The sequence below is a fragment of the Paramisgurnus dabryanus genome, chromosome 9, assembly GCF_030506205.2.
Source record: "Paramisgurnus dabryanus chromosome 9, PD_genome_1.1, whole genome shotgun sequence".
Lineage (NCBI taxonomy): Eukaryota > Metazoa > Chordata > Actinopteri > Cypriniformes > Cobitidae > Paramisgurnus > Paramisgurnus dabryanus.
The window spans coordinates 12,962,757-12,988,190 of record NC_133345.1 but is presented as its reverse complement, the minus strand read 5'-3'; the positions used below and the strand labels follow the sequence as shown (position 1 = coordinate 12,988,190).

The 25,434-nt window shown below is 39.1% G+C and overlaps 1 protein-coding gene across 2 annotated transcripts in view; it reads right to left on the bottom strand.

Moving 5' to 3' along the window:
* cttn (cortactin) overlaps nt 1-25,434 on the bottom strand; it is a 67,137-nt gene that overhangs the window by 35,350 nt on the left and 6,353 nt on the right. For both annotated transcript variants that reach the window (XM_065275761.2, XM_065275762.2), the window contains exons 2-4: nt 24,023-24,106; nt 3,612-3,685; nt 3,363-3,492 (exon numbers count right to left, since the gene is read on the bottom strand). In XM_065275761.2, coding sequence (XP_065131833.1) covers nt 3,363-3,492; nt 3,612-3,685; nt 24,023-24,106 — 288 coding nt within the window. The remainder of the gene's footprint in view (nt 1-3,362; nt 3,493-3,611; nt 3,686-24,022; nt 24,107-25,434) is intronic.

Here is a 25,434-nt window from a genome sequence, read left to right as displayed (position 1 = left end):
CGTTTTGATATTTTTTTGTAATTAAATCATTTAGTTTCGTTAGAGAGGGCAAACACTTACAATCTTCTGTCTGAATCCAGCGGAGCTGAACGCGTGTCACAGAGCAGCGGCTGCGGGTGTCAGATTTAATTTATTCCTGTCAGACTGCGGCGAGTAGACGATGGCAGAAGCCGCGTGCTTACTAGTTTTTGTTATAGTATACATATATGATGTTTAATATAAGCGAGATCATTTTGTTGTTTTTCATTAAGAATAATAATAAACCCATCATTCAAACAGCGCTTTATGGAGGAATAGCCGGTTGCTCTGCTTGGGACTGGCGGGTTTCTGTCAGAAGTACCTCCGCACATTGAGTCAAGCACTTAAACCAGCTGTTGCACTCGCATTTGCACGCATATTCATACGCGATTTAACGCAGTGTACGCAAGCGCTGGATTATAACAGTTGCATCTAATTCAAAAGTGAAAGTAAAATGCGCACGTCTGTATGTGCATTTATGAGCCCCTCCCACCGGGTGAAACCGATATAACCGGGTATGTCACGCGCTGATTAACCGGTGGGAAAATTCTGTCACCGCAACAACCCTAGTTTAAACTCTTCTCAAGTGGAAGAAAGCTATACTTTTTCCCCTTACATTTACCTATTGGAAAGCGCAGATGAAGTTGTGTTAGTAAAATAACGAAATTATAGCTTTAAGTACAAAATAATATTTATATAAAGAAATTATATTTATATAAAGAAATTATTTTATTAAAATAAAAAGTACAGAACTCTTCTTAAAGGGGACATTCCATGAAAATCAGACTTTTTCCATGTTTAAGTGCTATAATCGGGTCCCCAGTGCCTCTACCAAGCCAGAAAACATGAAAAATAGCAACCCTGTAACTTTGTTTTAAGGCTCTCTCTGCAAGCATGTGAATATATAGGTCATTCGGATTTCACTCCCCCCATGACGTAGGAAGGGGCTCTTATTATAATGATACTGCCCCTTCAACTGCACTATCCAACCATGAACGACCTCATGAGTGCGATAGACAGAGAGAAAGAATGACTGACAGCACGACACGTTTGTATTCCCTCAAACACAAACAGGAGCCTACAATCTTATAACTTGTAGTTTAAATAATCTTTCTAAAGATTGAATTTCCATTCTAAAGGATTAACCTTACCTTGCAAGAGAGAGAGCGAGTGACTGAGAGAGAGCGAGTGAGCGAACGAACGAGAGAGAGAGAGAGAGAGAGAGAGAGAGAGAGAGAGAGCAACGCGACGGTTCACTAGTATGTTGTTTAATATGTTTCTCTGAAGTTTATATGAATGAACACGAGGATTAATGCACTGCAAGAGACAGAGTGAGAGAACAAAGCGTATTCACTATCATACACAATAAGCATAAATATGTTGTTTAATGTTTCTCTGAAGTTTCAAATGAATACGAGGAGTTACAAGACAGAGAGTGAGACTGACAGAAACGCAAATGTGTTCAATATGTGTACACAATAAACTTAAACATGTCATTTGATCTGTTTCTCTAAAGTTTAAGCATTAAACGTGTTGTTTTATTACAGATCATTTAAATGTGCTCGTGTGGTTTGGTCAAAAAGTAAACTTCTGAGTGCTTGTGAAAGTGGATTTTATTGAAACATCCTGAAATTCATTGTGCCTGTTTAAAACACTGCAGCATGAGACCTTAAAGTCTTTATTTTTATTCCACAATGTTCCCCATCTGCTGATAAACATGTATTTAGTATGCATAAAACAGATGACTGACTTTTTAAACTTGTTCAAATATATAATGCTGAACATCTCTTCCTAACTTCTTTCGTGATAAAATCTCCTTCTCTTGTCTACAGCGTGAGTGTTTGAGACTCCGCCCACCTGAGCAGCTCATTTGGATTTAAAGGGACACACACAAAAACTGTGCATTTTTGCTCAGACCCACAAAGTGCCTATTTTAACATGCCACAATAAATTACCTATATGGTATTTTGAGCTAAAACTTCACATATGTCCTCTGGGGACATCAAAGATTTATTTAATACCTTAAAAACGTCTTGTGGAATGTCCCCTTTAAGTGGAAGTAATATAGAAAATAATGAATAATAATTATATTATAACGAATAATTAAAATACCCCATTACGTCAAAATGTCGTATAGGTTGCACGTGAATATCTGTGCATATGTGCCACCAGTACTCAGTCCGAGTGGGTCTTGGTCTTCAGCAACACGGCGAGCAGCCAGCAGCACAGCTTATTAATACCAAACAAAGTGAATAAGTTGGTATTTCTGTCCAGAAACATCGAAATGTAAATATGGTCTATGTAACGTTATGTAGCCTAAATCCCGCGTCTCTGTCAGATTGTCGTTTCCTTTTTCTTGACGTTCTCTGAATTCTGGGTTTATATTTTAAACTGCTGCTTCAGTGCAGTATATCCACAGAGCTATTTAACTAATGAGCACAATCTCCAGAGACATCAAAATATGCTCTAATAATTCAAAATAAGGGCTGTTTTCTTGTACAAAATTAAATATTTTTAATTAAATGTATATATACATAAATAATAATAAAAATAATAATTTGGGTGCACGGGCGCCCCAAGGGGTGTGCGGCGCCCTTAGCATTTGCCTATTCCGCCTATGCCCAGGGCCGGCCCTGGATTAAGTTACATTCATACAAGGTTCATTATGCAGCTCATTATGCAAGTCTTTTGTTTCCTCAGCTGTCAATCACATATTATTCAGGAGCTTTCACGCCTCTTCGCATATAGCCTTTCCCAGGAAAAAGTGTCTTAGAAATTGTAAATCAACATATTGTTTTATGTGAATAAGTGGGCAGAATGATTTTCACATCGTTTTGAAAATAAAACTCTAGACTAGAATCTAGACTACTACATCCTGTTTTGAAAAGTCTAAGGAAAACATGTTAAGAATGAGTTTTGTGGGCTTATATCAGTGACTTTTTGCTTTTTAACAAACCATGCAGAAACATTTTTCTCTTAAAAATACAAACATGTACATACATGTTGATCATATAATATCGTAGCCCAAGTAGTTTGTGCTGAACACAGTGTTATGAGAATTTTGCCATTATTATCTTTTTAAGCAAATGAAAAAAGCACAAATGTCTGTGCAGGTCAAAACTTCTCCAGGGCCTTAAAAACCCCTTAGACCCCAGAGGGTTAATGACACAATCAAATAGCAACCATGAACAACTTGTTCAAATGGTTAAAACTGTGCAATACTCCGCAATCTTAATACTCTGCTTTAAATTTCAGGCCCTGAGGGGTTCTACTCCCTTGAAATATAATGATCAATTGTTTACTATGTACTTTGGATAAAAGCCAAGAAAACAAATCTATCTCACCTTATCCATGCGATCTTGTTGCAATCCAAATTTTCCACCATAACCATGAGATGCTTTGGGCATGTTCTCCAACTCCTTCTGCTTTATGTCACTGTGTTCAGATGAAACTCTCTCACGTAACTGATGAATACTGGAAATGAGAGGTGAACATTCATTATTTAACAAAAAACTAATCATCCAAATATACAGAAAATACAGAAAATGTTTACTTCTAAATGAGAAGCAAAAGCTGATAGTTGATAGACTAACTTTATGTGTTCCTGATGGCCAGAGCCAACCACCGTCTTGGCACCCCATCGCTGCTCCTTCTCTGAAACATCATTCTGAAATTTGGAGGAAAATATGCATAAGTGCATTGCAATCCTCATAGCCAAGCAGAGTTTACCTGTACTACAAGCATAACCTGCCTAAATACTTGCATGAAGCACAAAATATGTGAGAACCAATGAGATTCAGAGTTTTTAACATGCTGCAGTTTTTCAGATGTGGGGTGAACATGAAAACATCATTACACTAAATTCCAATGCAAAGAATCGCTGTATTAGCTGTTGATACTACATGTACATATGTGGCTTTTAACTCGTTCCCCGCCATTGACGAGATATCTCGTCAATCTGCAATACCGCTATTATCCACCAGGTGGCGCTCTTCCGCAACTTATAAAAACTGGAAGTATTGCCCTAGGGCAAACAGCTGTATGTCCGTGTATGTTTTAAAGATAGCTCTGCATCTAATCTCTATCAAAAGTCCTTCACAAAAATGGAATTATCTCAGCTTTTTGCTCAAAATTTGGTGTTTTTGATGAAACCTACACATATTTGAGATGTGATAAAAACAGAACACATGAAGGTAGGATGAAACGGATTTTTTTGTTTGAAAGCAGAGGGTCTGTTCTTTTATTTTATATATTGTATGTTTATATATATGTAAGAATCTAAAAGATGTACCTCTCCCACCCCACTAGTTAACTTGTAAGCAAACCAAATATATATCTATATATCCTGTTTAAACTCACATTAAATGTTCACATGGTTTTGATAAAACCCTTTTCAGGGTGGCATGTTCTCTAATCATATATTTTGATGACAAGCTCATCCTGTCTTTAAGGTTAAATATATACAATGCATATTCTGTGTCTGGTTTTTCCATTGTATAACACACTGTTTATTCTCTGGCCTGTTCAGTTAAGGTTTTCCCCAGTGATTCATGATCTTGCATTTGCTATGTTTGGGAAATATCCTTTGGTTAACTGCAGGTTGGTTGTGGTTGGGGCAAGGAGGGTATTTTAGGAATATGTGTCAGACCCTATTTCCCTGTTTTTAGTATCACTTCCCCTTCTACGTTGTCTACCAAAAGGGCATGTTTGTTTGGTCAATTAATTAGTCATACGATTGTTGTCTCGACGGATTCGTCACTGTTGATCACGAGATTGTGTCAGACAGTACTCAGGTGACTAACGTTTCCTTTTTGCATCCTATATAAAGTGAAGGATGTCTAATAAAATTTGGTCTATGATTGAACGGCATATGGTGTCAGTCTCTTTCATGATCCTCTGATATCAGATTTCTCTGCTGCTCACCTCAGATCCTCACATAACAACCTAAGTACCGAACTTAAAAGAAACTCTCATACCTCTAGACCTGCTTAGAATTAGATTCTAACAATATATAAAAAGGAGCATTTTCTGGAAGGCATTAAACTTTTGTGAAAATCATGAAAAATGCTGGCGGTGAAAGAGTGGCATTCGGCAATTTGTCGCAGATTTTGCAAGTGCTTTTGGGGGGCTTATTTACAAATTCCCTTTCGATTCACAGAATATCCATCAGGTGGCAAATAAAAACAACACATTCAATTAGCCTTACATGACTTCTCTTAAAACACTCAAACGTTTTTTAAGATTGTATAATATGCTTATAGTTATTACTTTACATTTCAAACCTTTTGATATTATTTTACTTCACATTAAGTCATGATTGTGAGAAAACATCCACAATAAAATATAAATTATAAATAGTAATAGACACAAATATTTACAGTAGGGCTGTGTATCGCCAACAATTCCCCGATACGATACGTATCCCGATACAAGGGTCCCGATACGATGCGCATCACAATACAAGACTATTTTGAATTACATTTTTGTTCAGAATTTAGTAACATTATTATTATTATTTTTATTATTATTTGTTTATTGTACATTGAATAAGCAGTGTTGTAACAGTTGTGTTTTTGCCATTCATTTATTAGCTATTAGAAATATTTAAAATCCCAGAGTTAGTACTTAACTTATGTTATTTTAAAAGCAGTTTTACAAAGATGGTGCCTTACTCTTGTCTCTCATTATTCTACATCTATGAATATATCTATAAACATGCAGTCAGACTTAATACTATTTAATAGAAATCAGATTATTAATGTGACAGTTATAGTTTGAAGTAGCTCTGTATCTCTTCTCTAGACGTTCACTTTTCACATGCAAATCTTTGTCGTGTTTCTTCTCAAATGCGTTAGTACTGTTTTATAAGAGCATGGCTAATAAAGCCCTTTGCAGTATATAGGCTTGGTTTTTAAAAGGTAACTTATACTTGTGATATTAATAGAAAATATTTCTAATATATGTGTGTGTGTGTGTGTGTGTGTGTGTGTGTGTGTGTGTGTGTGTGTGTGTGTGTGTGTGTGTGTGTGTGTGTGTGTGTGTGTGTGTGTGTTTACATTAAATTGAAAAGTAAACCTTATCATGGTTTTACTACAGAGAAAGTTACATTCCTGTTGAACATCCCCACAAGGCTTATTATGTGGCTCATTATTCAACTCTTTTGTCTCTCAGCTGTCAATCACAGATTATTCAGGAGCTTTCCCGCCTCCACGCATACAGCCTTTCCCAAGCAAAAGTGTCTTAGAAATTGTAAATCAATGTATTGCTTTATGTGATTGAGTAGGCCATATGATTTTCACATCATTTTGAAGAAAAAAACTCTAGACTACTAGATCCTATTTTGTAAAGTCTTGGGAAACATGTTTAGAATGAGTTTTGTGGTGTTATATCAGTGACTTAAAAATTTTGCTTTTTCAAAAACCACGCATAAACATTTTTCTCTCAAAAATACAAACATGTACATACATGTTGATTAGATGATATTGTAGCCCAGTTTGTGATGAACACAGTGTTATGAGACTTTTGCCATTAATATGTTTTCAAGCAACTGAAAAAAGCACAAATGTCAGTGCATGTCAAAACTTCCCCAGGGCCCTAAAAACCCCTTAGACCCCAGAGGGTTAAGATATCTGCGCTTTCATACTGAACTCATTGCCTTTAATGCGCACGCGAGAGAGAGAGTGCGAGTACGCGGCTCACTATGCAGACACGTGCGCCAGCGAGACAGACACGCAAAGTGAAAGTATACCCCGCCACCTTTAACTCTACGTACTCCGCGGGACACATGCGTCCTTTCCATATGGATCATGGATCAACAGCAATTCGTCACGTTACTTTCAAAAGTACATCCGAATCGATACGGAAGGTGCTGTATCGATGCGCGCATCGTCAGGCGCCCATGACGATGTATCGTCGTTTCGATATTTTGAACACAGCACTAATTTACAGTACTGTATATGGTACTTTGTAAATCCAAAAAGTTAATCAAAGTTGTCTTATGACAAGAAGGGGTAATGGACAACGTTTACTAATTTTTTTTTAATATGTTTTGTCATTGCGGTTGTTTCCAGAAGATAATGAGTGCACACAGAATATTTAACATTGCTATTAAAACAGCAAAGTGACGTTCTTGCCAGCACAACAGCGCATATGACTGTTAAGATGACTGTACGTGCAATGTGCATTGATACGAAGTGCAACAGAGAATTTAGTGTGAGCCGAATACATGTAATTCTGACTGTAAAAACCCAGCAGTAATTTTTTTGTGATTTTACACAAAATAATCCTTACATAATAAAAGACTTAAATAATGCGACTTACCCTGATTCTTAATAAGTGCAGATATGTCTTATGTGATTGTTCTTGTGAAGATATTTCTTGTGTAAAATAATGTTGCAGCACAAAGCGCTGGATTTATATTTTGGTCACATATGATTGCCATTACAGTTTTAATAAATATTTTAGATTAATTAGATTATTTTACGTTAGTCGCAGAATGGCCGGGGTGGGCTTGAGGTCTTGCCAACAGTTTGTAAATCTTTTAAATAAAATAAAATTCATTGTTTGTTCATAACATCTATAATTATGTCAGTTTTTCTAAAAGTACCAATATTTTAAAGAGATTAATGTGGTATAAAGAAAAAAGACATGAGAAAATTAGAAGTATGCAAAAGAGCACAGTTCAGATATTGTTAATTAAAGCGGTTTTTTACAGCGCATCATTTTGAATGGACACAGGACGTCGTTTGTCCCGTATTTTCGAGTTGTGCAGCCTTCCTTCATTCATACAAAACATTACCACTCGCATTCTGTGAAGACTCGTGCTCTACCTCTGACTGGGTTAAGTCATCAAGCCAAGCTAATATAAAAACATGTAATAAATATTACAATTGAAACTAATAATAGAATGTGCTTTGGCGGGCACCTCACAGACTCTGTGCAGGCTACCTGCTGCCCGTGGGCACCACGTTTGGAGACCCCTGTGTTACGATATCTCAGGGCAAGGTGTTTTTAAATTAAGGCAGCTCAAACCTGCATTTTATTCTGGGAGTAGGATAAGACTTGTCCAGCAAACCGCCCCATAATGTGAAGTACCTAGGCCTACATTATGCTTGTATTGCCTATAATTACCAAAATGCTAAATTGAAACTGAATAAATAATTACATAATAAAACTGGTTAAAAAAAAAAGTAGCTTGGATGTAGCAAGCTACTATTGATGTAGCTTAGCTTGCTACATTTCCCAGGGGGGTAGCTTCAGTGTAGTGAAGCTTCATTTAATGTGAAGTAACTGGTAGCTTAGCTCACTTCATTTTCCAAGTAGCTTGCCCAACACTGGAAAGAGGTATTCTTCTCAACCACCACCAATTAAGTTTAAAAATGATTTTTTTTAGAAAAACAGTGTTTAAACCCACGTGGATCGAACAAGAAATCATATGCTTACAGGGCTCCAGACTAACATTTAAGGGCGCACTCACATTATCCAAACCAAACCATGCCCCAGCGCGTTTGTCACCCCTCCCTACTCGCTCTCACATGTCATCATATTGCTTAGTTGATCTGTCACATGTGCAGCTCAGACATTCACGTAACTCCGCTGCTCGCATCAAAAGGTTTTTACGGAGGCAGATGAAGGTAAGTGGTCGTGCAACTGACGTCTTCACCTTTTGAATCGCGCGATTGCGGTCAGGTGCGATTGCACTCACACCACAGCCTTCCGCGCCTGAGCCCAAGAGAAGCACGCTCCGGCCCACCTCTGCAATCCGACCGCTGCGCGATTAACCGATCCGCGTCCAGGCGCAGAACAGAGCGATCACACTAGTCAAACAAACCAGGTTTTGGGGGTCAAACGCGCCCGAGGGCGGTTTTGTTTGGATAGTGTGAGTGCGCCCTTAGAGAGGTGGCACTGGCGCCACCAATTTGTACAGTTGGTGGCGCTGTGCCTTAACTTGGTTGCACCAGTCACTGGGTGGTGTAAAAACAAAAGAATACACACTAAACCAAAGTCCAATCATGTTTAATGCATTAATAAATTAATTACAAATACAGATAATTTTCTTCTTTATATTAGGGATTGTCGAATTGGAATCTATCGAAAAGTGACCCTATTCTTAGAGAAGTATTTTGTGTGCCCCCCAAAATTAGCTTTAGGAGGGCCCCCATTTTTTGAGACAAACTAGTATCTATTCATCTCAGCGTGAGCAAAAAGACTACTTGGCTCCACAGACAGATATTGGGTACGTACAAATGTGGATTTTGCAACCATTGTTCAAACATCAAAGAGTGTAAACAGTTTATTGATTTTAAATCTAACAAGACCTATAACAAACAATCATTCATTAATTGCAATACCACTTTTGTAGTATACGGTTTATCTTGTACATGTGGTTGCGTCTCAAAGACAGAATTTCAGAACATAAGAATGCTATGAAAAAGGCAAATTTTGACTACGGTACCCAATGGCCAAACACTTTTACAGTGCACATAATAGCAACCCAGACAGTTTAATGCCGAAGGTCTAGAGACAATTAAAAAGAACATTAGGGGTGGTGATAGATTAAGATTACTACTACAAAGAGAAACTTTTTATATATACAATTTGCAGCCCAAGTCCGTTTCTGTAATTGTTTGTTGTTTTTTCTTTTTTATAGAGTTCCTTTTTTTTTAAATAAAGTACTATTTATTGGTGTCCTAACTCTAGTGAAATGGCCATCTAGTGGTCTTTTCTTGTATTGTTTACATGGGAATTCATTACCTTTGTGATGTCATTATCTGTGTCATTCAGGTGTTTGTTATTAGCTAACCTTTTAAGTGAAGATTGTTTGTTTGTTTTATCAGCATACCCTGAAAAAATCTGTGCCGCTACCAGTGGCGTGTTTACCCACCATGCAAACCACGCAATTGCGTAGGGCCTCGTGGGCCCCCTACTGGCCACAGGTGTGCGAAAGTATGTTACGTTTATTCAGACCCAAATCATAGGCACGGACAAAGCACGCACGAGCGAGAGATCTGCAAGTATGCACGCAGAATAATATATGCGCGCATCCTCGCGAGGGCACAGACTACTTCATGAGCGAACTCGAGTACGAGACAGCGCACCTCTGCACAGCATGCACAAATGCAGCCAAACAAGTGCTGGAATGAGCGCTCACGCGACTCGCTGTGTGCTCTCGTCGTAACTGCAAAACATTCACTCGATGGTCAAGTTTACTTTAAAGACTTTGGGCTTCACACTTGTGATTGGTGGTTTGGTTTGATCAGTGACACCCATCTTTTGTTCCAAACTCGTACAGGTATAAACATGATATAGACACCACGCAGGGGTTTAAATCATGTCTAAAATACATAAATCAATATCAGCCAATATTCATTATATGACCGTAACTGGAATAAATTTAAGTGAACAGCTAAAATAACACAAAATGTGCCTTTGTCCCAATATTTATGGACCTAACTGTACATTTTGTATATAGTGTTTGTTTTAATCTTTTATTTTACCCATACAATATAAAATTTAATTTTTGTTTTGTTTTCAGAAGTCTTGTTCCAAACTTTGCCAACACTGGGAGCTCTATCATACACCCGGCGCAATGCAGCGCAATGTAAGTGTCCTTTGCTAGTTTCAACCCGCAGCAATTATCGTTTTCATATTTAGCGCCACGTTGTTCAAATAGCAAATGCATTTGTGCCCAATTTTGCGCCCATGGGCGTTCTGGTTTAAAAACGAGGTGTGTCTAGCGATTCTTTTTTTGATGCATCTAACGATTCATTTTATCAGTCCGATTCGACTTCGATTTGATTCTCGATTATCTCCCCATTAATTAACTAATAGCAATTTATACATGTTGATTTACATATCTGAATGTAAACATTTCAATATATGTTTATTGCTCTTAAAATTTCAAAATAATAAAGACTATACAAGTGCAAAATAATGCATTCTTAGTCAGAGGTAGCATTCAATAAAGCGTTTGCAGCGGATACTGTGCAGTTTAGTAACAGTTTAAAAATCTCAAGTTCACATTACTTTATTTTACATGCATTCATGAGCAAAACCTCTTCAATGTGCCTTTTGATGGTCAGTGAAATTTTTATAACTTGATTTGTTAAATCCACATTGTTTTCGTGCTGTTTTAGTCCATGTAATGACAGATATACACACAATTAGACTTAAGATGCACATACATTATTAAATCTCTTTCTCTTAAGTTTATTAAGAAAGATGAGGACTCATTTACTGCTGTACAGAGAGTGAATGAAAAGTGCAGTCTTCTGGCAACAGTGTGTTTTTACATATTTCATTGTTTTCTGTTAAATTGCTCAAAATCATGACTGTTTAAAACACACTTGGCATCACATTCATGATTTTATGATAAAATAAAATATTTTGCACGTCAATCCATGAGCATTTATACCATAAACAAAGCACTTTCACTTTAATTGAGCGTGAGCAGCGCAATAGAACCGACGCAGAAACGATCACAGCACTGCTGCAACAGTGCCGTGAGCTCGTGCTGCTTATGCGGCGGGGTGCATGCTTGTTAACATGGGCACTGAAAAAAACACGCACCGCTTACGCACTGTTCACACTTGCTGTGAAACCGGCGTGGACTGGAGACACTCGCGTTGCTACTACTCTACGGCACCACCTTTTTGGGTCTGACGAATCGACACGCATATTTTGCGTCAATGTCGTCGATTCCGTTGACGCGTTGTCCCAGCCCTAGTTCAGGTGCATTGTTGGTGCGTTGCTATTATGAGGCAACTAAAATAGACTATGCCACTGACCAACAAAAACCTGGTGCAATATTGTTTTGTTATTTAATGAGCGCGTTAGTAATATATGCCTGTAAACGGGAAGACAACGCGCATTAAGCAGCACATAAACATTTTATGAAATATGAAAAATCAAAAGATTAAATGCAAAAGATTATTGTTGAGTCTCTTGGACATAAATGAGGACTGATTATTTTGAAGGTGTAAAGAGCTGCTTCATCTGTAGCCATGTAAGTATTTAAATGTTTTGCTTTAAACAAATGCAAATACTGCATATATTTTTTTAAAACAATTTAATTGCTACCCCGGCTTTTAAAGGGGATGAGAGCTGAGACCCAGTGTTTCCCATACATTGATTTACTCGTGGCGCACCGCCACGGAATCAACACTGGCCGCCACAAATAGATTTTTCATGATCCCCATTTACATTTATATTTTACGGTTTAAAAACGTCTTAATTCATTGTTGCACGCACCCAGCGTGCCCCTCCCTTTCTCATGTGCAGAGCGAGCCTCTCTCTCTCTCTCTCTCTCTCTCTCTCTCTCACATAACAGTGAAAAGGTGGTGGTGTTTTCAATGTCCGTTGTTCCTGTTCCTCCGTATACTTTCTTTGTCGCGTAAACATCAACAGTCAAAGATTTTACTGACAGAGAAGACGGCTGATGACTTGACAAAAGGTTTCCCACACACACACACCCGTTCTCTCACTCTCTATATGATGCGGTATGCCAGCGCACATGTTTTGTATTAACTTTGTGTAACAGTTACTGTGTATTCTCTCATATTTCTGAATTTGCACCCAATTGTCTGCGCTATACGCGACAATAAAACTCACATTTAAATAAAAAAGGGCTCATAACAAGACATTGATGAGAAGAGCAACAGCAGTAAGATTTCAATGTAAATGTATGGTGATTTATACCCCAGCTGTAAACATACACGTACATTTAGTAATTTCCTGTTATTTTGCGGGTTTCTTTCAAATATAAAAGCGCTTAAGCATTTACTTGCGTTCTAGGCGAAAAAAAACAAGTCAGTGGCAAGTCAGTTCCTGAGTACCACGACACAAACTTTAAAAAGTCAAATTCACTTCTCAGAGGCACAGAAGAACTGTTCCTGAAACTGACGTTCTCCCCAAACTGAAATTAAACAGTGTTCCGAGTTTTTCTCGTCTGTGTCATGTTGATATCAGAAAGCAAGGTAACGTGCACATGACGACGAGAGAGGTGCTGCGCAATCGAGTTACCCTTCCCACTTCTGAATGGTTTACTGAGATTTCTAATCCCGTCCGAATTGACCATCAATATTACATACGTCCTGTGGTAAAATTACATTACGCCATCGACAACCGTAAAACTTTCCGAATAGGGCTATAGTCTACTCATTTTATGTCTGACAACAGAACTGATAATATGTAAATAATAACAATCAGTTGTGTTAAAATGCAGTATAACGTGACAGATCAAAGAGTAGAAGTGAAACATATTTCAGGTGCCAACACTCGATCAAATGCAAACACGTGACATCACATATATGCTAATTAGCGTGTGACGTCATCACCGCCACAAGTCTCTCAAAATCCTGTGGGAAACACTGCTTTCATTGGTTTATTGCACCTTACGCCCAAAATACAACCATTACTCATTACGAGAATAGGAACAACCCTTTTGGGCTTTTTTTAAATTAGCAAAAGCGGCATTGGACATGCCTGTTTAGACCGTGCACTTTAGACAATACGCTTAGATCGTTAAAATAGGGCATTGGATGTTGTTCCTGCAATCTTGGTAAAGAACGATGTGGGTTTAATACACTTAAATTCAATTTTATTTATATAGCTCTTTTCACAAATGGTAATTGTTTCAAAGCAGCTTTACATTAATAGAAACAGGGAAAAGCACAGAAAATCGACAGATAGCACAACATAATACAGATAGCATAAGTAGCAAAATTTGCTGCGACTATGAATCAACATTATAAGCGAGCGTATTAATAATATAACATATAGAAGAGGGTGCTAAGTTAAGCCAATGACGGCTGACTCCCCGGGTTGAAAAACCACCTAGGAGAAAAACCTCCTGACTTTTAGCCAGGGGAAAAGTCCTAGGAGGGAAAAACCCTTAACCATTTAAATAGTAAACAAATTAGTATTTGATCGGACGTTTGACAGATATATTACTGCCTCTTGGAGAACAGCCGACCAACCATTCTCTAGACAGAGACAAAGACATGATGACATCTATTGTTTTTGTTGAAGAATTTCATACCTTAGAGTCATACATTTTGTCTTTATTGTTTGTCTTATGGTGTACCACACTATACAAGCAAAACCACCAGTGTTAAATGTACACTGCTGATGTTTATAAGAGTACCACCAGACCACCGAATGCTTTGGACTTTTCCCAAAAACTGTCTGGGATATATCTGAGCCATAGACATCTGTCTCCCTATTATGTATTATTATTATTAATAGTATTATATTTGTGCATTTTAAATAAGAGACCTAATTACATCCTGTACAGTGAAAATAAAGACATTCAAATTTTTGGTTTACGCTTTTCTCAAGACAATTCTTGATTATCGCATTTAGGGAGTTAAACCAACACAAAAGTGAAAATGATAGCAATGACTACATAGATAAGATCTATAGAAGATGCACATGAGTGTTTAATTTGTCTGGAGAAAAGGACAATTTGTTATCCAAAATAGTGTCCAAATATTTACTGTTCAACACAATACTTCCTCTATCAATACTCAAATTAGTACATTCACTGCTCCCAAAACAAATTTGATGTCTTTTTGGTGTTTGTTGTAATATAGAACTTGGTATATTTCAAATGGGTTTGAAAACTGAATGACGTTATACCAAAATATATATTTGGTTCAATTAGGGTAGCTGCTGTGACAGAATTTTCCCACCCTTAATCAGCGCGTGACAAACAGGCAGAGGTGTGCATTTTACTTTCACTTTTGAATTACACAACTGTTTAAATGCAAAGCTTGCGTAACCTGCGTTAAATCGTGTATGAATTTGCGTGCAATGTGAGTGCAACAGCTGGTTTAATTAAGTGCTTGCAGAGCAACCGGCTACTCCTCCATAAAGCGCTGCTAGAATGATGCGTTTATTATTTTTCTTGATGAAAACACAACAGCAAAACGATCTCGCTTATATTAAACATCATATATGTATTATAACAAAAACGAGTAAGCAAGCAGCTTCTGCCATCGTCTGGTCAGTCAGCTCGCCTCGCACACTCTGACAGTAATAAATGAAATCTGACACCTGCTGCTCTGTGATGTGACCGACGTTCAGCTCCATTGAATTCAGGCAGCAGCCATATTTAGTTGTTAGTGTTTGCTCTCTCTAACGAAACTAAATTATTTGCAAGTGATCTAACCGGTGAGAGGCTGAAGCACCGGTGATCACCAATTCACCGACTATCGTGACAAGCCTAGGTGCAATAAAACCCACAGCACATCATGCCCACAGTAAAGCATGAAGGTGACAGCATCATATTTGGTGGCTGCTTTTCTTCCAGGGTGGATGAAATAATGAATAGCTCAAATTACCCTTCAATTTTGGCCCGAAAGCTTAAAGGTGACATAGAATGATTGAACAGAGTATTTATCCTTGTTCTGTAATGTGACATGTAGACAAAAATGTTTTTGTTTGGGTCTGTAATGCCTTAGAAGCTTCCTAAAAACCTCTCTCAGATAGCTCTATTAGGGTGGGGGATTTTAAACAAGTGGTTTTGCACCTATTTGGCTCCCCCTACTGGCTTAACTTGCAATCTCATTACTGATTGGCTGACTTTGCTGCCACTCAAAAATGTAGCCAATTATTTTAAAGTGGAGGGGCAGTTAGATGCCTGTGATGTCATAAGCATCAGTTTTTCAGATTGGGCTGTTTTCTGGCTGACATTTCTAAAAGAGGAATTTCTATGAGACTGAGATGTTTAGCATGTTTAGCACTTTTTGTATGTTTGTGAATGTGGGTAGACTACCATTATTCAACAAAGACAAGGTAAAAATGGTTTTTCATTCTCTGTCCCCTTTAAGGCTTCTGCCAAAACCCTGTTTACTTTTTGACAAAACCACATGAGGACATTTAAATAATCTGTAATAAAATAACACGTTTAATGCTTAAACTTTAGAGAAACAGATCAAATGACATGTTTAAGTTTATTGTGTACACATATTGAACACATTCGCGTTTCTGTCAGTCTCTCACTCTCTATCTTATAACTCCTTGTATTCATTTGAAACTTGAGAGAAACATTAAACAGCATATTTATGCTTATCGTGTATGATAGTGAATACGCGTTGTTCTCTCAGTCTGTCTTGTGCAGTGAATTAATCCTTGTGTTCATTCATATAAACTTCAGAGAAACATATTAAACAACATACTTGAAAGGGAACCGTCGCGTTGCCTTCTCTCTCGTTCGTTCGCTCACTCGCTCTCTCTCATTCACTTGCTCTCTGTCTTGCGCTAAGTTAAGGTTAATCCTTTAGAACGTTAATTCAATCTTTAGAAAGATTATAAAAACTAAATTAAAAGTTATAAGATTGTAGGCTCCTGTTTGTGTTTGGGGGAATACAAACGCGGCGTGCTGTCAGTCAATCTTTCTCTCTGTCTATCGCACTCGTGAGGACGTTCATGGTTGGATAGCGCAGTTGAAGGGGCGGTATCATTGTAATAAGAGCCCCATCCTACGTCATGTGGGGAGCGAAATCCGAATGACCTATATATTCACATGCTTGCAGAGAGAGCCTTACAAAAACAAAGTTACAGGGTTGCTATTTTTCATGTTTTCTGGGTTGGTAGAAGCACTGGGGACCCGATTATATCACTTAAACATGGAAAAAGTCTGATTTTCATGGAATGTCCCCTTTAAGATGAAGACAAATTTCACCTTACAGCATGACAATGGCACAAATCACATCTCTAATCAACAAAGGAATTACTTCACCAAACCAAGATCAAGGTTTTGGAATGGCCCAGCCAGAGTCCGGATCTAAATCCTATCCAAAATCTATGGGGTGATCTAAAGAGGGCTGTGCACAGGAGACACCCAACCAATTAGACAGAGTTAGAATGCTTTTGCAAGGAGAAATGGCAAAATATTTCAAATTCAAGAAAATCAGGTTCCAAAATTATTCATCTTGGTTTCATCTTGGAGTTGCAAGAGAGAGAGACGCAAGAGAGAGAGACACAAGGGAGAGAGACACGAGGGAGAGAGAGAGAGGCAACGCTGCTGCGTGCATCGAAGCTCCGTCGAGTTCATCATCTAAATCCTATTTTCTTACTATCTTGTTCCTATCTTTATAATATAACTTACTTATTTATCTTGGGAGTACTTTACTGTGACGATTGTTGAACAGTATTACGAAGTGAAACGATTTATCACTAGTAGACACCCAGTGTTAGAATATAGCCCGCTAGCATCAACAAACGGTGCCGGCTGAATTTAGCATTTGCTAACCATCTGCTTAATGTAAATCTGCCTTCCTTGCCGATCTATGCTTTTCAGATCTGTCCTTACCAGAACAGGAAGCTGTGGAGGAGCTCATGCCCAGCCTTCGCAGATCCAACGTGAGGTACAGCACCCACTTCACCGTGGCTACAGACGTCCACAAGCGACCAAGACGTGCAGCGAGTGAGCACCCCACGCGATGCAGCTTCACGGACTGCGTTCGGGTGAACAGAGACGCCATCGCCCAGCATGCAAGCGGTAAGACTCCGCTTGTTATTGCAACCTGCAATTTTAGCTTCTTCCATCAGCATAGAGGGGTTTACATGTGCTAAGTGTATCAAAGTAGTAAGGCTGACGGAGAAGGTTGGAGAACTAGAAGCGCACATTCGAACGCTAGTTGAGGACAGTAAGACCGCTAATGTTACAAAACACTGTTTCGGGTGCGCCTAGTGTTAAGCGTACTACACATGGCTGCTAAAGAGAGATGGCCTCCATCCATCCCCGGAAATGCTATAATCTCTAGAAATCTGACCAATAGTCTAACTTGTGATATTGTCTGACTATCCAGGGCCCAGGTCAGGAAACAGACAGATCGGCTTACCCGTCCATCTGTTAGCTGCCTTGACATGTCAAGATCACGTATATCCAAGCACATAGAGTCTATTTTACCAGAGTATCAACACATTTTGACTGTGTCTGTTCCTCGAACAAACAAATACAGAGCACAATTCACCTGGTCTCGTACAAATCTTATTAACATAAAATTAGAAAACAATACATCATCAGATGAAACTCAAATGTTTAAATTCGGCCTTCTTAACATTAGATCGCTTACCAATAAAGAACCTATTATCAATGAAATAATTACTGACCAAAACTTAGATGCACTCTGTCTAACAGAAACCTGGCTTAAAGCAGACGACTACATTAGTTTAAACAAATCCACCCCACAAGACTATTATTATAAACACAAACCTCGATCAAAGGGGAGAGGGGGTGGTGTAGCTACAATCTACAATAAATAATTCAAAGTAAACCATAATTCTGAACTAAAATGTAATTCATTTGGAATAATGTTGTTAAATATGGAAATAACCGATCGTAACAACAAACAGCTTTCTTTTGTGCTAGCTACAATCTACATACCTCCAGGCCACCACACAAATTGCAGATTTCCTGGTTGAGCTAGTAGTCACTGTAGATAAAGCTCTTATCGTTGAAGACTTTAATATCCAAGTTGATAACCCAAAAGATGCTTTAGGACTAGCGTTTATAAATGTTTTACATTTTCTTGCTATTAAACAAAATGTATCACGGCCCACCCATACCCGTAAACACACATTAGACTTAATTCTGTCACTTGAGCTTAATATTAATAAATCAAAATATCACCTCAGTGCGATGCCGTTTCAGACCACAGCCTTGTCTCGTACACCATACTCTTAGATAGGATCACACGGTCCACAACATGCTACCGATTAGCCAGAACAATAATTTCCACCACTAAAGATAGATTCATTAGCCCTGTTCCGGACCTATCCCAGATAAAACATGTATCAGATAACAGTGAAGATCTGGGCATTGTAATGAAAACCTGAACAACGTTTGTTCTAGCACGCTGAAAGCCATTGCTCCCATTCGGAAAAAGAGAATTCAAGAAAAAAACGCCAGCTCCATGGTATGACCATCATACTGCAGCCCTTAAAAAGGTAGCTAGAAAAATGTAACGAAATTATAGAAGCATAAAGTTAGAGGTATGGCGTGCAGCATGAAAAGAGTGTTCAACACTACAGACAGGCTATAACAAAACACCAGATCTATCCATCTCAGCAAGCTCATTAAAGAAAATCATAATAACCATCATTTCCTCTTTAGTACAGTTGGGAAACAACTAGAAACAAAGAACAAACAGAAACCGATACTACATTTCAACACAGTAGTAACGACTTCATGAACTTCTTTACTAACAAAATTGCGGTTATTAGGGAAAACATTGTAGCTACGCAAGCAGCCACCACTCTACCCAGTAGAACATTTAATACTAGATTACCATAAGAACATCTTGAGTCAATAGAAGAGCTCTCTAAATTAGTAACATTATCTAAATCATCATCCTGTAAAAAATTGCTTAAAGAGGTATTCCCTGTAATGTCAGATCCAGTATTAAATATCTTCAACTCATCGCTAAAACTAGGGTACGTTCCAACAGCCTTCAAACTAGCAGTAATTAGACCACTCATTAAAAAACACACCTTGACCAGGGAGATCTTAATAACTTCAGACTAATCTCAAATATCCCTTTTCTTTCTAAAGCTTCATAAGCTTATTCATGCTTTTATGACCTCTAGAATAGACTATTGTAACTCGTTACTCTGGGGATACAATGCAAATCAGGTAAACAGGCTTCAGCTAGTTCAAAACGCTGAATGAGACACAGGCGATCACTTTAAATCTAAACTTAAGACTTTTTTCTTTAACAAAGCATTTACATAATTTGTCTAGTAAATGTACTTATCTCACAATAGTTAGCCTATACGTAACAAAGCATTTACATAACTGGGTAATAATACTAATGCCGCAATAGCTAGCCTGTCTGGAACCGAGCATATTAAAACACAACACTGTGTGACACTTGCATTACATGTGAACAGCCCCTACACTAATAGGATTTTGTTTCTCTTTCCCTGTCTTGTCCTCGATCCCGAGGACATTGAGACAAACAGACCCAATTCTGGCTGCCGTGGAGGTCAACACACCACCCTTCTAAGTGATGACCAGCCGATGCCTGACCAACGAGCACCGACGGAACCCGTTTAATCTGCTTATCAGTTTACATACCGTTTAGGGTGTAACGGTACGCAAAAATCACTGTTCGGTGCGTACCTCGGTTTTGAAGCCACGATTCGGTTCATTTTCGGTACAGTAAGGGGGGAAATGCACACATCAAACTGCAAATTTAACAATTTGTTTACACTTTTTTAAACACTTTTTATTAAAATATAATAAATAAAATATATATAAATAAAAAAAGAATAATAAATAAAATACTGCTGCAAAGTTCTTCACTAAATAACATAAGTTTTTTACATTATTTTATAACAGTAGGTAAATATTTTCTTCCGCCACTTAATATGTTCGTGTGGAAACACGAAAATTGACCTATGTTCCGCACACAAAAGATTGCATTCGGCCATTCGGTGCACACGTGTCGAAAGCCATGTACCGAAACGGTCCGGTACGAATACACGTACCGTTACACCCCTAATAACGTTTAAATCCCATATATATATATGGGATTTAAACGTTATTAGGGGTGTAACGGTACGTGTATTCGAATGTATATATATACAGTCGATATACAGTGAAGAAAATAAGTATTTGAACACCCTGCTATTTTACAAGATCTCTCACTTAGAAATCATGGAGGGGTCTGAAATTGTCATAGTAGGTGCATGTCCACTGTGAGAAACATAATCTAAAAAATATATGATTTTTTTAAACTATTATTTGTATGATACAGCTGCAAATAAGTATTTAAACACCTGTCAATCAGCTAGAGTTCTGACCCTCAAAGACCTGTTAGTTTGCCTTTAAAATGTCAACCTCAACTCCATTTATTATCCTTAATTAGATGCACCTGTTTGAGGTCGTTAGCTGCATAAAGACACCTGTCCACCCCATACAATCAGTAAGAATCCAACTACTAACATGGCCAAGAGCTGTCCAAAGATATAGACAAAATTGTACACCTCCACAAGGCTGGAAAGGGCTACGGGGAAATTGCCTAACAGCTTGGTGAAAAAAGGTCCACTGTTGGAGCAATCATTAGAAAATGGAAGAAACTAAACATGACTGTCAATCTCCCTCGGACTGGGGCTCCATGCAAGATCTCACCTAAGGGGGGTCTCAATGATCCCAAGAAAGGTGAGAAATCAGTGCAGAACTACACGGGAGGAGCTGGTCAATGATCTGAAAAGATCTGGGACCACCGTTTCCAAGGTTACTGTTGGTAATACACTAAGGCTGCATTCACACGGTACCATAATAGAGTTGTCAAACCCGACAAATGCTTTAAATAAAGTTCACTTTCTTGCAAAAACGGATCGATTTGCTTCACAAGACGTTAATATATCACCAGTCATTGGGATTACTTTTGTACTGGATATATCTGCTTTGGTCAAACGTGCAGTTGCTTCATTCATTTTGCAGATTAAAACTTTAAATATGGTAAGCGTTACACACATGCCAGCTGTTTTTGTTAATGACTAGGCTTGTTGCGATAGTCGGTGAAATGGTGATTTAGTGCTTCAGTGCTTCAGCCTCTCACCGGTTAGATCACTTGCCCACCGCGACACGGTCTTTCACCGTCGTTTTGATATTTTCTTGTAATTAAATAATTTAGTTTCGTTAGAGAGAGCAAACACTTACAACTGAATGTGTCTGCTCCCTGAATTCAGCAAAGCTGAACGCGCATCACGTCACAGAGCAGCAGGTGTCAGATTTCATTTATTTCAGTCAGAGTTTGCGAGGCTCGCGTCTCACAGAGCAGCGGCTGCGGGTGTCAGATTTAATTTATTCCTGTCAGACTGCGCCGAGCAGATGATGGCAGAAGCCGCGTGCTTACTCGTTTTTGTTATGATATACATATATGATGTTTAATATAGGCGAGATCGTTTTGTTGTTGTGTTTTTCATTAAGAATAATAATAAACCCATCATTCAAGCAGCGCTTTATGGAGGAATAGGCGGTTGCTCTGCTTGGGACTGGCGGGTTTCTGTCAGAAGTACCTCTGCACATTGACTCAAGCACTTAAACCAGCTGTTGCACTCGCATTTGCACGCAAAATCATACGCGATTTAACGCAGCGTACGCAAGCGCTGGATTTAAACAACAGTTGCATCTAATTCAAAAGTGAAAGTAAAATGCGAACTTCTGTGCATTTATAAGCCCCTCCCACCCGGTGAAACCGGTAAAACCAGGTTTGTCACGCGCTGATTAACCGGTGGGAAAATTCTGTCACCGCAACAACCCTATAAATGACATAATTAAAGTTTTGTCCATTGTATAATACTTTCGTTTTTATATTTACGTCCTTCACTATGGTTACAGGCACCGCGTGCGAATAGCATACTGGTTTGAGGTCGGTTACTCGTTCATACAGGCAGGGTTCTATTTGTGTCGTAATGTGCTGTCTGAACAGCACACTTCCAGACTCACACCTGTAAGCAAATACGGTTGTCACTCCAGAAATTCTGTCGTGTGAATGCAGCCTAAGACGTCATGGTTTAAAATCATGCATGGCATGGACGGTTTCTTTGCTTAAACCAGCACATGTCCAGGCCCGTCTTAAGTTTGCCAATGACCATTTGGATGACCCAGTGGAGTCATGAGAGAAAGTCATGTGGTCAGATAAGACCAAAATAGAACTTTTTGGTCATAATTCCACTAAACGTGTTTGGAGGAAAAAGAATGATGAGTACCATCACAAGAACACCATCACTACTGTGAAGCATGGGGATGGTAGCATCATGCTTTGGTGGTGTTTTTCTGCACATGGGACAGGGCGACCGCACTGTATTAAGAAGAGGATGACCGGGGCCATGTATTGCGAGATTTTGGGGAACAACCCCCTTCCCTCAGTTAAAGCATTGTAGATGGGTCGAGGCTGGGTCTCCCAACATGACAATGACCAGAAGCACACATCCAGGATAACCAAGGAGTGGCTCTGTAAGAAGCATATCAAGGTTCTGGTGTAGCCTAGCCAGTCTCCAGACATAAACCCAATAGAGAATCTTTAGAGGGAGCTCAAACTCCGTGTTTCTCAGCGAAAGGCCAGAAACCTGACTGATCTAGAGAAGATCTGTGTGGAGGAGTGTGTGCAAACCTGGTGAAAAACTACAGGAAACGTTTGACCTCTGTAATTGCAAACAAAAGCTACTAGGGCTGAACAATATTCTGTTTTAACATTGACATCGCGATGTGCACGTGAGCGATAGTCACATCGCCGGAACATGCGATGTGAAAGATAGTAGCCCATGGTGTATTAAGAGAACAGTAGCACCAGGGTAGCACACAGTAAACACGAGTTGTTTGTCGTATGGCTTGTTGCTGGGGTGACATGCACGTTCCGCGTGCCTGCACAGTGATTGGTTCGCTGTGCCGCTTGCTCACGCTCTACATTCACAGCAAAAATTCACTGCTAAAAATGCTCGACAAAGAGGATCCGCCGCAAAAAAAAATATTTTGTACCAAAAAGAAAGTCGAAATCATCTGTTTGGGACTATTTCGGCTACAAAAAGAAGGATGTTGACCAAAGAGAGGTACTTTGCATTAGGGCTGTGTTGATTTTCATATTAATTTCTAAAGATCGATCCGTAACTCAGAGGATCAATTTAATAATTAATAACTTAAACTTGCTACGTCATTGAATTCACGCATGCGCGCGAGGTGGAAGGACATTAAAATACGAACATGGCGATCAGTAACGTTAAGCAAGCGCAGGGGCGTCGCCAGCCAATTTTGCCGGGGCTTCAGCCCCAAATGTTTTGAGTCAAGCCCCGAATTTATACTGGCTGCTTTAAATTCACGCGATCACGCCATCGTTTACCAAAGCCGAGTTCTACAACAAAGCTTAGGTGCCCGCAGATGTTCCTGACTATTAATTGGCCTAATTTTGCAGAAAAATCGTCCAAATACGATTTTTTTAAATATGACAAAAATCTGCCAAATTATCGGCCCAGATGGAAATCAGTTTGTAACCTCAAAGTCAGGGTCGGTCTCCCAGTCATCTCCTCCATCATCTGCTGCAACAGAAACAGACTGACCAGCGGCTGCCTTCCACATCTGAAAGGAGAAGAAAAAATATTTACATTCAACCACACATCACTAGACACAGATATCCAGACACTGTTTACATTTGAAAAGCTTCATTACTAGAGTTTAAAATTAACACTCACTGTTCATGTAAGAACAGCAGATAACAAGCATTTCAGCTCCCTCAATTGCCTTTGAGAAGGGTGCGCTACATTTGACAGGATTTTAAAACACGTGTCCGTGAGAACTGTAAGTAGACTTATGTTTTGGGTTTATTTAAGCATGTTATTGTATTAGTCTATAGTTCTTGCAAATTTAAAGGAAGTGGTGATTTTGTTGTTTGAGCAACCTGCTAGGTAGGTTTCACGTGCCTGTTGATTAGATATAACTGTTGAGCCCTCTTGCTCACGTTATTTATGTGCATTAGAGCCCGACTGATTTATCATTTTGCCGATTTTATCGGCCGATATGAGCCTGTCGCAGATATATCTGTATCAGCGTATAAGCCGCAGATATGCAGCCGATATAAATGTTTCTTACAGAACACATTAAATGCTTTTGAAAGATTTAAGTACTTGTTTGTCCAGCAGAGTGCGCCCTATTGGTTGCTAATGGCGACCCAGGTCACTTAAGGGCAATTTATAGTCGTGCGTAGGTGCTACGCCGTAGCTACGGCGTAGGCTATCCGTAGCCTGTGCGTAGCTCTGCGTAGCCTGACGCGCACCTCACAAAATTCCTAACAGCGCGTCGGACCTTCGCGGACCGCAAGCTCTGTGATTGGTCCACCAGAACCCCTCCCGTCAGGTAAAAAAAACTGTGTCATAGGTATTTCCGGTTGAGACGGTGAAAACAAAGATGAGCCAAGTTGAGGAGTGATTTAACTAAAACTGCAACATAAGTCGCTGTTTATTTACTTACATCATTGCTGGTCTTCTCAAATTATACACAACAAGTTGCTATTTTTTCTTCGTTTGTGGGTTAACTTGCTTAGCTTCTTCTTCTGTGACGACTTCTGCTGCTACTGTGGTTACACGCGTGATTACTGCCAACCAGCGGTTTCGCGTGTCTTTGCACGTCGACGCAGACGGCGACGCACAAGTATAAATGAAAACCGACGCGGAACCTACGCCGTCACTGCTACGCCGTAGGACCTACGCACGACTATAAATCGCCCTTTACTGTAGTGACACCAGCCAATCCCCCACCCCCTTCACTTCAGTCAGTGATCTCTCAGTTCAGGTGGTTGCAGTCTTTTACAACATTTTTACACCTGGTATTAAGACGCGCTTTGGTCGATTGTATTATAAGTGGACAAGAGAGACGCATTCCCGTTTACATTTGGTGTTTTTAATCCGTCT